Source organism: Mugil cephalus, chromosome 8, assembly GCF_022458985.1.
Source record: "Mugil cephalus isolate CIBA_MC_2020 chromosome 8, CIBA_Mcephalus_1.1, whole genome shotgun sequence".
Lineage (NCBI taxonomy): Eukaryota > Metazoa > Chordata > Actinopteri > Mugiliformes > Mugilidae > Mugil > Mugil cephalus.
This window is the reverse complement of record NC_061777.1, coordinates 15793814-15809419: the sequence shown is the minus strand read 5'-3', so window position 1 is coordinate 15809419 and position 15606 is coordinate 15793814. Positions and strand designations below refer to the sequence as shown.

The 15606-nt window shown below is 42.7% G+C and overlaps 1 protein-coding gene and 1 long non-coding RNA gene across 2 annotated transcripts in view; both read left to right on the top strand.

Moving 5' to 3' along the window:
- si:dkey-40c11.2 (drebrin) overlaps positions 1–6368 on the top strand; it is a 28719-nt gene extending 22351 nt beyond the window's left edge. The window contains 13 exon segments of the mRNA XM_047592414.1: positions 645–788; positions 1112–1189; positions 1338–1489; positions 1615–1669; positions 2150–2224; positions 2346–2454; positions 2588–3124; positions 3298–3557; positions 3559–4003; positions 4107–4202; positions 4313–4452; positions 5040–5091; positions 5206–6368. Of these exon segments, the coding sequence (XP_047448370.1) occupies positions 645–788; positions 1112–1189; positions 1338–1489; positions 1615–1669; positions 2150–2224; positions 2346–2454; positions 2588–3124; positions 3298–3557; positions 3559–4003; positions 4107–4202; positions 4313–4452; positions 5040–5091; positions 5206–5342 (2280 nt within the window). The 3' untranslated portion in view covers positions 5343–6368.
- Positions 6369–8224: 1856 nt separating this feature from the next.
- LOC125012664 lies at positions 8225–9201 on the top strand. Its single transcript, XR_007113309.1, has 2 exons — positions 8225–8778; positions 8955–9201. It is a non-coding gene; the product is annotated as an uncharacterized LOC125012664 (long non-coding RNA).
- The last annotated feature ends 6405 nt before the right edge of the window (positions 9202–15606 follow it).

The following is a 15606-nucleotide window of genomic DNA, read 5'->3' as shown; positions in this document are numbered from 1 at the left end:
TGGGGGCATTTTGTTGGACACTAATGGTAAAGTAGTGTGTAGTGATTCAACAAATATGTGCGCATATACCTGACATTAAAGGGAGCAAGGTCATTTTTGTGTACACTTTTTTTAAAAAAAAACATCGTTACTGTGGCATTTTCAATTGCAAGTCACGCTTTGAATCATAAGGTTAGTTACTTTCCAGCAACAGTTTTCAAAAAGTATTGATTTAAGAAATAGCACGTTCATAATACAGCAACAGAACCTGCACTGGGTGAGTGTTAAATTGAGGTGATTTGTGTGTGTGTTTTTTTTACCTCTCTTTTTCCCCCACCTCCCCCTCTCCTATCCGTAACCGTCCAAACCGCTGCAGTCTTTTCCTCACACTGAAGCCTTTGGTGTTTTTGTTCTCTCACAATCCTTATTACTGAAGCAGTTGCACAACTGTTTGGCTTCAAGTTTGCATAACTGCGAGTCAGACCCAGAGAAAACAGAGGAGCTGTGTGTACTTATGTATAGATTACAGTGTGTGTGTGTGTGTGTGAGAGAGAGAGAGACAGAGAGAGAGAGAGAGATGGGGGCTAACATACAGCCAATGTGGATTAAATTCACATCTGTCTTACTCTACTTGCCTTCTCTGTTTCTGCCCCTCCATGTTTCAGGAAGCGCATGCCTTCATTAAAGCAGAAAAAGTTGAAGATGTGTCAGAGGATAAGATAAGAGCTGAGATCAGCAAGGCCCAGGCCCAAACTCCTACGCAATGGGTGAGAAGAAGCTCCAGGTCCGCAGACAAGGAGGAACTAGTGGTGAGTCTCCTGCAATCCCTCATCAATCCATCAGATGGCGACAGAGGCTTTCCTATACATGCTGTGACACATTTTTAAATTTAAAACTCAGTTTGGGCTACCTCTTCTGTGACTTTTGGGTTTTAAGTTTCACTTTTGCTTCCAGTGCATTTATTAAGTCGTTATTTACGAATTAATAATTGACTTTGACAGCTGGAAATGAGATTTTATGTATAATTAGTGAAAAATACACAACAATACTGAATGCTTTTATGTGAATAACCGGTTAATTTAACATTGAATTATAGAATTGTATTCTCCTACCCTTGTTTGTTTTCTCGTAGGGTACAAATTATAGAAAAACAAATGCTGCTATGGAGATGAGACTAATAAACAGAGACTCCTTCTGGGCACGTGCAGAGGTATGGGAAAACACACTTCACTCTGATTGCCTGGTTAAATATAGCTCAGCTTGATGTGTTATTTTTTTTTCCTTATTTTTTGTCACATAAAGAGAGTCATTAAAGATTTTTAAACCAGTCTCATATTGTGACACTGTGTATTTGTCAGCGCGAAGAAGAACAGAGGAAAGAAGAGGAGAGGAGAAGAGCGTCAGAGGAGAGGAGGCGCCTTGAAAGAGAAAGAGTTCTGAAGGAACGACGGGATGCAGAGGAGAGGGACCGAAAAATGAACGAGAAACTAAAGATGATTGAGGAGCAGAGGTTGGACATTCGTTTTTTAATTTTTTTACTGGTTAAATGTTATCACTACTCAGTAATTAAATTCCGGGTAATAATTTCAGGACAGCAATAATATGGTGGTTTTTATGCATTTTTCTGTCTTACAGGAGAAAACAGGCGGAGAAGGAAGAGGAGCTTCGCAGGAAGGAGAAATTAAAATGGGTGAGAGAAAAGGCCTTGCCAGAATTTTATACATTTTTTTCTCCAATGTAAAATGGTAAACAATTATCGAAATATTGTGCGTTTTCAATTATGCCACATGCTTTCTGGGAATGAGAAGAAGAGAAAAGTCTCTGGTTCAGAGGAGGGCTGCATGGAGAAATGGTTTGGGGGAGGTATCCCTCACTTGGGTTACAAAATTAACTTTGGCCTTTACTTAATGATGTGTGAGTGCAGGCTACGTACAGTGCGTTGAGATTTATGAGAGGTTAGGGTAATTGATTGTGTGTGTGCGCATCAGGGGGATGCCAAGTAGAAAGGCTGAGCTGTACTAGGTATTGCTTTGTGTTGGCAGTTGTGCTGCTAATCATTATGTAGAGGCCAGCGTCCACAAGTTCCTCATTGTCTTAAGCTTCGAGGGTTGGGTCTTTTACTTTGTAAATGACAAGACTGAAAATACTAATGATTTTTATGCACTGACAGGAGGTGCAGCAGAGGGAGCACGAGGAAGACATGAGGGCTCGTCTCAGAAGGAGTGAGTCCATAGAGAAAGCAGCAGTAAGTCATTTTTGGGCGGGTCAGATTTTTACAGTATTTGTCATCTGAATGCAGGTTACTTGTAAAACATGCACCAAACGTTCAACCAAAATTCCATTTTCTTGCTCGTTGTTCATTATAGGAGGCAGCGGCATTAGTGTCCCAACGCTCCATGAACCCCAGAGAGTTTTTCAGGCAGCTGTCGTCATCATCGTCACAAAGTCCTACTAGCCCTGGATCCTCTCGCACTGGTATGAAGTTGACGAGAGAGCGACACTCGAAGTAGACTTATTGCAACACAAGGGTCATCTCTGGGTAGCAGCGTAACAAGGTTTTGGGACATATAATGCATATTTGCTTTTAAAACCACTTCTTTCCCTCCAGGCAAACCCCTCAGACGGTACCAGCGCAGCCTGACAGATACAGCCTTCATCTTTTCCAAGGCGGAAGAGAGCACGGCGTCCTCCCCTCGCACTTCTCCCCTCGTCTCCCCTTTCTCCCGGGCTTCTCCCTCCCCGGTTTACCGCGCCACGTCTCCACCCACGAGCCCCGGTTTCTACCCCGTTAGCTCTCCGCAAAGGCCCAGGGCCCCCATGTCGCCGCCCACCTCGCCTCTCCGCCCTGCCCCCCCGGTTTTGCCTCTGCCCAGCGTTCCACAACTCCACAACCACGATCAGTCTGTTTTCGAGCCCAAAGCAACATCGCCCACAGAGCCTTCCGCGCCTCCGGCCTCCCCTACTTTGTTCGCGTCTTTGTCCTCGAGTTTAGCAAAAGACGACCCCTCTCAGACGCATTCAGACGTCCCGCCTGTCTCACTCACAAGTAAAACCCAACCCAGGCATACAGATTTTTTCTTTGAGCCTGGTTTCCCTCTACAGGCTCCAAGAGCTCCTCTTCCCCAGAATCCACATTCAAACACAGGTAGGGTGAAACAAAATGCAGACAATTATTATCACAGCACATATTTCAGATATTCTTAGTGATTCCATACTTTAATGTGCACCATGAGAAGCTGCAGTGTTTGTTGAGCGTGGGCCTTCGGATAACACAAAAACTTATCAAATATATTGTTGTTCTTGTTGTTTAATCCGCAGACCTCACCGCAGCCAGTCATGTGCACACTGAGCTGGTCTCAGACACTGGCTACAAAGTACAGGCTGTACTGGTGGAAGAAGATGAGGAAGAGGACGTGGAGGAGCACGCAAAAGATGAGCCTGAAACACTACCGGAGCCTCACGCTCCTCTTGCAGAACTAGCCGAGGCTGAGAAAGAAGAGGAGGAGGAACAAGATGAGGAAGAAGAGGAACACGAGGAGGTGAAGGAGGAGGTGGTGGAAAGAGGAGGAGGAGGAGGAGATTTATGAGAAGGACGACAACAAGGAGGAAGTGAAGGATGGATGGGTTGAGAACAAAGAGGAGGAGAAGGTTAAGGATGGATTTATTGAGAACAAAGAGGAGGAGGTGAAGGATGGATGGTTTGAGAACAAAGATGAGGAGGAAGAGGAGGTGAAGGAGGAGGACGATGAGAAGGAGGAGAAGAGGGACGAGGGGATGGTGGAGCATGAGAAATGGGACAATGAGGGTGAGGTTAAGGAGGAGGAGGAGGAACATGAGGAGGAGGTGGCGGAAGAGGAGGTGGAAGGACTGAAACAGGAAACAGAGCCCGCATTTTTGGAGGAGCAGGTGGAGATGACTCACGTTGAAGAGGAGGCAAAGGAAGACGATGAGGAGAATAACCAGTCAGAAGAAAGTCAGCCACCTGCTGTCTCTGAAGAGTTCTTAGAGGAGCAAGAAATCACAGGTAACTACGTCATCTTGCATCCTGCTACTTGGACCTTTTTGTATCGGTATGACAAAAAAAGATGATATTTGATAACGTGTCAACTTGCAAATTATTATTTCAGATACCAAACCAATTTGTCAAGAAATCAAACACGAGACTGTAATCCCATCCACCAATGGGATCACAAATGGGGACGCAGAGAAGCTGAATGGCATAGGTTCGACAACAACTATCAAAGACTGTACAGTGATATAAGATGAGAGCATTTGTTGATTTGTGCTGGTCAGACTAGTGTAAGGAAAAACCTTTCCCTCTGGTCCTCCGCAGGGCGGTCGCTGAGTCCATCCGACACAGAATGCAGCTCGTCGGAGCTGACCATGTGCTACGATCTTCACGGTACTGGAGAGGAGGATGACATCGTTGAGGACGAGGAACAGGAGGTCTCAGAAAACGGAGAAGATGAAGAGGTGCTCTGTCTAGATATTGAACTTGTGCAAACTTGTACAAAACATTGGTTAGTTTCAAAGGCCATTAAACAATTAAACGCTCTCCTTATTGGTGAGGGCTATTTTAAACATCAGCAGTTTGACATTTTCGTTATAGTCAACAAATCCAATAAGATGTTAGAATGATGTTTAGGCATTCATCCTAAATTCCTTCTGAATGTCCTCCTACTTCATATTATGCATTTGATTTTACCGCTTGATCTTCTGTCTTTGAGACATTTAAACTAAACTACGAAGAACAATGAAAGAACTTGAAAGCTGTTGCTCAGTGATGCATTGTTAATAGTTGAGCTCTATAACACAAAGCATAGTTAATACTCATCAGAAAGAAGTTGAAATCACTGATGGTTTGGGCCTTTTCATGGGTTACAATGACAACAACACACACACACATATACATACATATATTTAAGTTAAAGTTCTTATGAGAAAGTTTCATGAAAGCCTTTAATATTTTTTCTTCAGTCTAGCTTGTGAATTAGTTAACCAAGAGCGGTATTCCATGATTACAGCCTTTTCTCTGACTCAGTTTTTCTTCCCCACTTCAGGATTTAGCCGAGCAACAAATGTGCGTCCGGGCCTTGTATGACTACCAGGCAGGTAAGCTGCCATTTAGAGGATAATCGCCACACGTGTGCACAGAAAGTGCCTCCACTTACGCTAATTACGCCGCGATTATCAGGTCTTCACCGTGTTGTCTTGTGATTCCCGCAGGGGACGAATCCGAGATCTCCTTCGAACCAGGTGACATCATCAGGGACGTGGAGACGGTGGACAAAGCCTGGTGGAGGGGGAGGAGCAAAGATGGCCGTCAAGGCTTATTCCCCGCCAATTATGTGGAGACCATGTAGGCAGATGGGGACACACACGCATACACACGCTCATACACACACACGCGCACACACACACACACACACATACACACACACACACACACACACACACTCAGGGACGACATCTCCCCTCACGTTTATGCATGTTTTTACCTTAATCCTCCCACTGAAACTTTGTACTCTCTATATTTGTTGGAAGAATAAAGGCAACGTCACTCTCTGTTTTTTTTTTTTTTTTGTAGAAAAGCATAAAGAAGAAGTGCGACTCACTATTTTGATGTTTTTGGAGAAAAACAAATTATTTTCACAAGTGTGCAGAAATTACCCAGCCTCATTTTCTTGGATATAATAGCGAAGACCTTTTTCCTGGACCAAAATAACTTATTTCTTTTTGAGATACAGTGGAGATGTTGGTGGGAGGGATCAGATCACAATGGCAAAAGATCACAAACTAGCTTTACTTCTAAGAAGCACAAACAGCTTTTTATAGTGTATAGTTTTCTTTTTGATCCACACACATAACAAGCATTCCACTCTGCTCACCATTTGTATCCATGTACGAGACATCGTCTTATAATCATCTTCCTGTATTTCCTGAGTTATTTCCTAGCACTGTATTTGTTACTGTCAGTCTCACAGCACAGTTTAATTACCCAAACCAGAACAGAAGCATAACAAATGATGAAAAAGCAGAGTAAAAAGTGGTGTTGTGCTTGACACCTGTGCAACTCTGTTTTTTGGATGGGCTGTATTTTGTTCATATTGCGATGTCTATCAGTTCATCTTGTCACTGTGTTGTTTTTCGTCTGGATTTTAACAAATTAACGCACCATTTATGTCAAGACAAGTAAAAAAAAAATCTTCCCCTGTAATATCAAACAACTCTACACTGTATATAAGAATGTATAAAAAAAAAGAATCAAAGATTGTCTCTTTTTCTAGTCTTGGTTTGTATGTTTGTGTTGTATGCTTGTTTCACCGTATCTGGTATGTTCTTTTGTATTTACTCCAAACTTACAAATATATAGCTTCTACAAACTTAAATGGCTTTAAAACGTTTGTCTCCTGTTTCTTCCGTCAACCAATCACAAATCTGTAATGGATATTAGCGTTACTGTTAAATGTCACTAATGTTTGATATTTATAACAGGATTTTATAGGATTTAATCAGGCTGGTGTGGGTGCAGTCATGTGTTTGCCTTAAATCTTTGGAAAAAATAATGCTGTTTTCTTACTTTTAAGTAAGCAGGGTACTTTTACACATAGAGATAATAAAATATACAATGCACACTTGCTATCAAGTAGTACTCAGTGGAAACTGTAGGGTGTCTTGTATCTCTTCTCCCCAGTCCAAACTAGTACAAACCATCATAAGGTCAATACCCTCTGGGCTGTCGTTGCATCCCAATGTCTTGCACTTTGGCAAAAGGTGGCCATCTGATAGTAAACCAAACAGGAGATTGGTTTACTTGTCCTGATGATGGGCCCCTGGTAGAACTTACACCAGAAACATGACAATGAAAACAACGGTTCAGAATGTCTGATTTCTAAATAGCTTGCACAACATCATGACATTTACAGCAAAAGTTCTGCTTTTATTAATGGAGTTAATGTTCCCTGGTTTCTAATGACATTCAGGTTTCTAATATTAAACGTTTCCCATGAGTATACACGGTTTCAATAACATGCTGTTCTTACTGCGCTGAACTTAAACACGGATTCTTAAAGACAGAAAGAAAACAACTCTTGCAGTGGCGTGTTTGCGCCAATAGGTGGCGACATTGGCTTTCCCAAGTTTGGCAGAAGGTGAGATCACTTGAGAGCTTTCTCGCTTAAATGAACAGATTCCTCAGGACAAAAGGCAAAATATTTTGACAGGCAGAGAGGAGGCTCATTGTTGTGCACGTTTTAGAAGCAGGATATCCTGACATTTCCAAAGCTAAAAATTCCTAATGCTTTTACACCTTAAACAGGATTTTCCCCTCGGGTAGTAATGATTGATTGAATATGACATTAATATTTCTAAACCATACACCTTTAATATTTATGGGGCGACTAGGTTACGCTCTTGTGGTGCCAGTTCAATAACAGTGTTTGGCAGATGTGTCTGTGTTCTGAAATAGAGAGGTAATGTCTGACATGGGTCTCATCCTGCTTGAACTGATGCCTGTTGACAGACTGACTAAATCTATCCAGGAGACTATTCTGTCAAAGTTATCCCAGAAGGCTAATCATTAGTGATAAGTGTGAAAAGGTGATGAGCCTCTTATGAAATACTAATTGGTTTGCAAGGAAGAAGACCGTGAAAACCTCAAGTGAGCAAGATGGAAAGATAAGAAAAGATTGTTCATTAAAGTTTTAAAGAGGCAATAAAGCAGTAAAATTATCACGGAGCGTCGCGGCGGGGTATATAACTTTACATTTGCGTGCGTGGGAAAGATAAACAGGGCAGAGAGGGGGAGATGAAGTGAGGGCGAGATGGCATCTGTGCACGCAGAACGTGAAGGCAAATCAGTCTCGACAGTTGTGTCCCCCTTTCTCTCGATTTGCCAGGTCCCTGTTCCCATGGTCATCCCCACAAACTCCAAGAGATCCCTTGTCTCTTCAGATTAAACAGAGTGATAGGGGGACACCAGCTAATGTGCCAGTCAATTCTCCTTCCCCTTTGTCTTAAGGCTGTCCCTTTCTTCTGTGACTCTCATCAGAAACAAAACCCCTTTGACTATGGTGCTAAACTAACAGAGGAGACTCCCCCCTGACTTTGCCTTTATCTCTTCTTTAACTGACAGGCCCTATCTGACCAGTGGACGACTGACAAGTGTGGGATGGCCGAGGTGAAATGGCGGTAGGGAAGTGCCACTCACTATAGTGTTATCAGCACAATGCCAACGACAGAAACCTAATCTGACCTGGCTGCTGATGGCTTGTGGCTTATTGGCTCGGTTTCTGCTCTGAAGTAGATTCTGGCAACCCCCGAGACACTTGGTGGAGAGGATAAGCTCAGGCACACGCGAATGTATGCGCATAGACATGGATACACGCGTGGAACACGCATACGTGCACACACAACCCGCAGAGGCCGTCTATTCTTAGCCTTATTTTCTGAAGCAACTCCTCAACTCCTGTATGTCATTGTTAAATTAATAGTTTACTGCAACTTTTGGTGATTAATTATGTGTTTGGGAGAGGTGTCAGTATACGGGAGATAAAAATCTTACTACAGCAGTCTCAAAACTCAGGGTTCAGCCTTCCTTCTTTACTACAGCTGCTAGCACCTGGGTGCAAGCGAGAGGGCTTATTGGCTCAGTGTTCTGCAGAAGGAAACACGAGGGACGGGGTTACCTCGTCTCTCTTTAAGGTTTCAGATTACTTTGCCAGTCTTTGGGCAAGAAAACTCCCTCTTTGGATCTTCCCCACTCCAAGCGAAAAACAATGCCCACAGTGCTCCGCTTAGGTAAGGGTTTCACAGAGCTCAAGCATGCCGTGTTTTTCTTAAAACATGTAAGGCGATTCTTTTTTTTTTTTCATCTCTTACTGAAAAATAGACCAGCGTTTGTAAGCACCTGTGTGTAAGAGCCTTTCCCTGAGAAAATGTGTTTCATTTTCTTGTTTGCTCTTTTTGTTCTGCAGGGCAAATTGTCACCAAAGGCAACATTACATCCAGTGGATCAAACATTACTCACTGGCAGTAAAAACTCCATTTCTAGCATGGTGGTGCATCAAAAAGTGGAATCCGTGCAGTTTGCTTTTGAGACAATTTCAAGGCTACAGCAGTTATCTAGGAAGGATTTCTCTAAACTGTTATCCAACATAAATCAGCTTTGGCTTGGTGATAATTCCATGTGGTGTGAGTCTTGATTAAACCTTTGCTTTTGAATGCGTCTCTTGTTCTTGACATTGTCATTTCCTGTTTTCCCTTTAAAGATAATCTTCAAAACCGCTGAAGTAGATAACGCCTCGGAAGCTAATGACAGCTCCAGCCAAGATTTTACTGTCAGCATAGAAACCGGCCCATTAACTTCTGAAGCCCTCTTTGGCAAAGCTCCCTACTCCCTCCATTGCCATCAAAAAGCTATTTTCCTCGGCCAGTCCCACACAGCCCTAACAATGAACAGAGGATTAGAACATCTCTCTGTCTCGAAGCACAAGATGTAAAAATGGATTTAACAAAAAAAAAAAAAAAAATCTCCTTTTACCAGTCATCGGCAAAAACTAGTTGGCAGCATATCCACCTCAGGATTGTTCCTGACATGATTCTCAAGAGGCGTATTTTTCTTCTTCTTCTTCTTTTGCTTATTTTTACGATACAAGTCCTGCGCTTGCCATCAGCCAACATGTGGCATTGTGATCCAATCACAGATTTTTTCTCCCCCCCATTCAGTTTGTAAATGGTTAAGTCTTTCAGTCTATTGTGAAGGAATCTTCAAAGTGCTGGAAAACCACTGGGGAACATTGGTAGTTGTTAATTAGTGCAACAGAATCTGCAACTGCTTTATTTTCCTGATTCTAGAGATGAAAAAAAAAAAGGTTTTGAATTGAATCTAGCAACAGGCACGTCTAAATTTCTTACCTCATTTTCGAGCCGTTCGCCTTGGACAATGAAAAGCTGTTGTTTCTCTTAAGTAATTTATTTATTTTTTTTTTATTAATTCTTCTGGTTCCAGACAAAAATCTCTCGCTTTATGGTTTTATTTTATTGTTTTTTTTCCTCCTACTGATCATTTATGTTTCCATTCAGTGAACTGACATAAAATGTGTTTTGCTAAAATGATCTTTTCTGCTCTTTATAACTCTCATTGAAATTGAAAGAAACGGGAAACATGTCAAAGGCTGTGGTAACAGCCTAAAGGCAACCAAATCTAAATTGTCCAAGATAAATGATGGATAATAGGGTTTGATGTTAGGAATTTCCAAATTGCTTTCAATCCATTGTATGACTTTTAGCGTTTTGGATAGCTCGATCGTACACTTTTTCCGTTGTTCATAAATGCACAGCAGTAGTAAAAATTGTTTGAAGAATAGAGAAATAGTGTGAGTGAAAATCTTGATTTAAACTGAAGTCTAAATCGTTTTCAGAAGTCAGAAGTCAACGTGTAAATGCGGATAAGGTCCCAGAGGTCAATTATAGGGTGAGCTGTCTCTTACCCTAAAGACTAACAGGGGTGAAAGACCCTGTCCCCATGTTAGTAACACACCCATCCCCTCCCTGTGTTGCAGACACACCGCCTGTGGCATCATAATCACTGCCAGATGCTGTGACTTTCCTTTAGACAATTCATTTCACAAGTATCTCTGAAGGAGCGACGCCGACGGTAGCATTTGAGGGAGACAAATGTACATAAGCGCGTGTGTGTTAGCGAGTGATGGAGATATGCCGGTGGCAGTGTGAGAAAAAGACACATATGAGATCAGATAGAGTTGAGACTAATTCACAGCCTAGCCTGAGGACACCAACCAGGATAATGTGAGACATCTTTCCTCACACCATTTAGGCTAAGCCCATAGGGACACAGTGTTTATTTCTTGGCTAAACTACACGATTCAGGTTCACTTTATGTAGCTGTAAAAGAAAAAAAAATCACAACAATGACAAAGACAGGCAAAAAAACATCATGTTTGATTAATTTGATGTAAAAAGCTTCATAAATCACGCTGATTCAGTTTTTTTTATTTTTATTTTTTATTTTTTTATTAATAAGACACCCAGTGCTCCACGCTGCTGTTCCAGCGACTGTGACGTTAACCGTGCAGATTTATAGTGGATGAGACCCCCAGTGCCAGCCCTTGGCAGCCCCGGCACGGTGCCCGCCCCGGGGAGGTAGATGATGGAGAGCAAACAGCTAATAATTAATACAATGATTACACAGGCTGCAACAACACAGGGAGACAAACCTTCACACACCCAGGCAGGGACCTGACCAAGACTGATAGCGCCGGAGCATGCAGGTACATAGGCAGATGCGCAAACATACAGACGCCCGTTCTGTCACGCACACGCATATTTCTAACAAAAATCAGGGGCGGCATTCTGACAAGCGTTAGCACAACATCTAACATCTCTTTAGTCACACAAAGATCAATTAGAAATTGTGAAAGCCACTCTGGTGCACAGGAAGAATGAAAAACAGTAATTATATTGCAGCTCTATTTTGATTTTACAAGGCCTCTGCAACATGGAAATGAAACCCTATCTTCTATTCTATTCTATTCTATTCTATTCTATTCTATTCTATTCCACCGTAATCAAAGCAGCTACTCCTGTGTCAGCTTTTATTCATGTGAGACATTTAAAGTAAATAAATCCAGCCGACCAACCATTAAACACTACCTGCCATGTGCCGAACTATGATACCATATTTCTTCGGTTAAGAAGACCATAAAAATGTGTTTAGGCTGTAACAATACCACTTAGAACCCCCCCTGCACTGGTGTGGATGAAACCACCCATCCTACAGCCATTACCTAAGCCACACAGAAGGATAACAACATAAAAACGCCACGGTCACCTTCATTAGCAGCTAGGATGGAGTTCTTTTGATTTGTATGTGCATGCATGAGGTCTGCAATGGCTTCCATATGGACACCCCTTCATTTTTTTTAATATGACCAGCATCACGTTACTCTGGGATGAAGTGATTCCAATTTCTCCGAAAGCCGCAAGTATTTTTCTAAATGTGCTCGACATGTCCAGGATTTCCTACCATTTGAAGGGATGCAGGGGCGGTGTGTGTTTTTACTATAGTGTGGCATGCCTATCTCCCTCACCCTCGCGCGCGTGTGTGTTATTGTGTGTGCAAGTCAAATTCTGAGAGGGAGAGAAATGTGGTGTGGGTAATGCGTGCAGCAATATGTGCGCGTAAATGTGTGTGAGTATGAGGAGATGCCAACCATGAAGGGGCCATGCAGGGCCCAGGGCCCACAGCCATTGGACGCCTCTCCTTAGACTTCCGTGCTGCATTGACTCTGTTTCCATTACCACAGTGGAAGGAACAATAAAGAGCTGATGTGGATGTGTGGTCTGCTAAGACAGCAGAGACCTGGACAGCTCAGGACAGATTGGACGAAGCTAGTGAGACCTAAAGAGATGTGTGTGTGTGTGTGTGTGTGCGTGTGTGTGTGTGTGTGCGCGCATATTGAATATTCTCCCTGATGACAGCTTGTCAGAAACACAAGAGCAGAGAGGAGGGTTACTGCAGTAATCATCTATACTTTTTGCCCCAGTCTAATTTTAACACCTCTGTCTGCTCGGGTCCAATTCCTATTGGGCTAATTTTCTCATTTGACTGTGAAAGTGTGTTCATTACATTAAGTTATTTTTAAAACTGCACTTTCAAATAGTGATATATGTTCACTATATTGTCCAAAACAAATAAGTCATGACATTTACATTGCTTATTAGACTGAATGTATTTGTAGGAAAGCAATCCCTTGCCTTATTGTCCCCGTAGAGTAAACGAAATGGAAACCAGCGAAATTAAATTAGATAAAAAAACAAAACAAAAAATAATAACAGACCTGGCTCTGATACCACTGACAAGAATTAGCTTATGTAGCAGAAAAGAGTTTCTCATCTCTTTGTTTCTTTGTTTGAGGAGATGATGACACATTTGATCCTGTCTCGCAGCGTCACATGTCAACCTCCTCATGCCCTGTCACTCTGACAGCTCACAGCCCGCGAGGCAAAGGATCATGGGTGCTGTGTCAGACACAGCGGGGAGGTCGGAGGAAGGCAAGCTAAATGCACGACGCGCGTTTTCCGCGCGCCACTGTGTCTGCGCGAGAGTGTGTGCGGCGGCGGCGGGTGTGCGTGCGCGTGTGTCAGTGTGACGGGATGGATGCATGCCAAAGGCGAGAGCAACACCATGTCAGAGTGCTAGCAGACGATGCCCATTTCAGATACACTAATACAAACAGTCAGCTCTGCCATGAAACCATTTCCTCCCATCATTCCTCCTCTGCTTTCCTATGTGCGTCCGCAGGTTATTGCAAAGTGTAGCAGCAGTCACATCTCTGTCCAAGTTCAAATGCATGTATACATGATGAGTACATAGTAATTATTTTTTAAATATATACATTGTAACAGCACCATAGGAACGGTAGTTTGCTGCAGACCTATATGTGTTAGGCCAGTATGTGATAGTGGTACGTTTTTGGGGCTTTTGCTGCTGTAAGCTAGTGAGCTTGTTGTTGTAGTGTTGTTGTTACTCACTCTGGGGAACAGACAAGCGATGTTTGTGTGATGTCAAAGAGACAAATTGTCTGTATCCTGTTTTTTTTGCCACTTCCACAGCATAAATGTTTAGTGACCCGCGTCAAATGCCGCGTTGCATAACCAAATTTGAATATCTTGCCAGTCAATAATGACTGTGACACATTTGTCCCCAGAATTAATCAGGGATGAGAAGTTTTGTTTTGATGGCAATTAATTTTACTGGTTCAGAGTTTCGCTGGGGCCCTCTGGCTCTGTCCGTGACCCTGGATCGAGGATGTGAGAACCCTTACTGTGGATCAGAGCAAGCAGTCACGACACTCTTGATAGGGTGAATATGGGGGCACGTGGAGCATTATAAAGATCTCAGCTTCCAGTTTGTTTCCTTTGCTTCGTGAACGGCCCCAGCCCATCAGTAGGTTTTACTGTGTAAAATATGTTGTTTTTTCAGTCTTTTAAGTGTTTTTACTCCGTCATAAGGAAGATGTTCCAAGTCTATATTTGCTAATTATGCCTTTCAATTTCATTTTGAGTAACCACAGCTAGTGGTTGCTGATGATTGTTTTCCTGCTGTTGCTCAACTTTGGAGCCAGCTCCTTACTCCACCTACTTACATGTCATGTGATTAAAACTTCACCATTGTCATCTATCAAAACATATTCTCTCTCTGTTTCTCACAAACAGATTTTCCCCTCTGCTTTGTGGCTAGACTTCAAATGTTGACATTATGACATCTTTCCTCAAGGTGACAAAAAGTGAAGACATTTTTTTTTCTCCACGAACGTGGAGATTTAGGAAATAAACTCAAAAGCTTAATGACAGGGGACTATTATGAACGAGACGAACGTCATTGCCATGGTAGCGATGGTATTAAATAAATAAATGGTGGGGCCTTTAATGTAATTGCCCATTAGAGGCTGGGACATTGCACGGTTATGAGATCTCTCCAACAAAGACCATTCTGTAGTTTAAACCAGAGAGCAATCATATTACATCCTGTATGAATCTAGTATGGAAACTGTGATGGCCTCGTACAAAGATATGAATAGTAGGCCTATAATAGTTGTGGCTTTGCCTGAATGATCCCTTTTGAATGAACAGTTGGTTATAGCATTGCCTTGAAATCGTTTTAGCTGCCTGCCACTGTCAGACAAAAACAGCACTACCTACTTTAGTGTACTGGTCAAGACTTAATGTTTTTTACAGGTGTAAGAGACTTGGAGTAATTGGTAATGGGCAGCAGCAACTGGGGCCCCTATGTGCCACCTGGAGAATCACGCTCACCCTGCCAACCACCACCCATTTACTCCCCCAGCACCCACACATGGTCTCACACAGTTGCACACGGTAACACACAGTAGTCACAGAAAGATGTTCCTTGGAAGCAGAACAAGCGAAAACTGGCTCTCAATGTAGATGTATAAATAGGCCTCACACTGCACAACATGTTCTGTTTTGATGTAATTATGGTGCAGGAAGAGCCTGGTTTAGCATGCAGCACTCTTGGGCAGCGACTGTGGGGTCTTTAACAAGGGATTTTGTACAGAAAACGGTTGCACCTGGCTGAGCTCGGTGTGTCAAGGAGAATGGAGGAGACAGAGAGAAAAGACAGAGATGTAAGAAGGTAGAGAACGCGAAATAGACATTGAATAAGAGAGGCTGAGAGGCAGAGAAGGCAACGCGCACACGCAAACACTTGCACTGTTGCAAGAACACCTGGAGTTGATGAGAGCCAGATGTTCTGGCCAGTTAAGCATTCTGCAAAGTGGAAAACAAAGAGGAACGAAAGGCTAACACAAGCTGGGGCATGAAACAGACACTTTATCTGTAAGCGTTTTCAGACGGTTCATTTAGACCCCCCACGCCACTCTGTGTCACTTGCCAACATGTTGGACTGATTCAATTTAGACAGATCCCCTGAGAATGAGCCGCTTGTTAACAACAGTGTAGAAGACAGATATTCCATTGGCAGGCTCTTTTTCAGACGAGCAAATGGACGATAAAATGAGGTAATACTCACTGCGTTAACAAGAAAAGAAGAGGCTGAATGCATTTTGCCAAACTTTGTGGAGG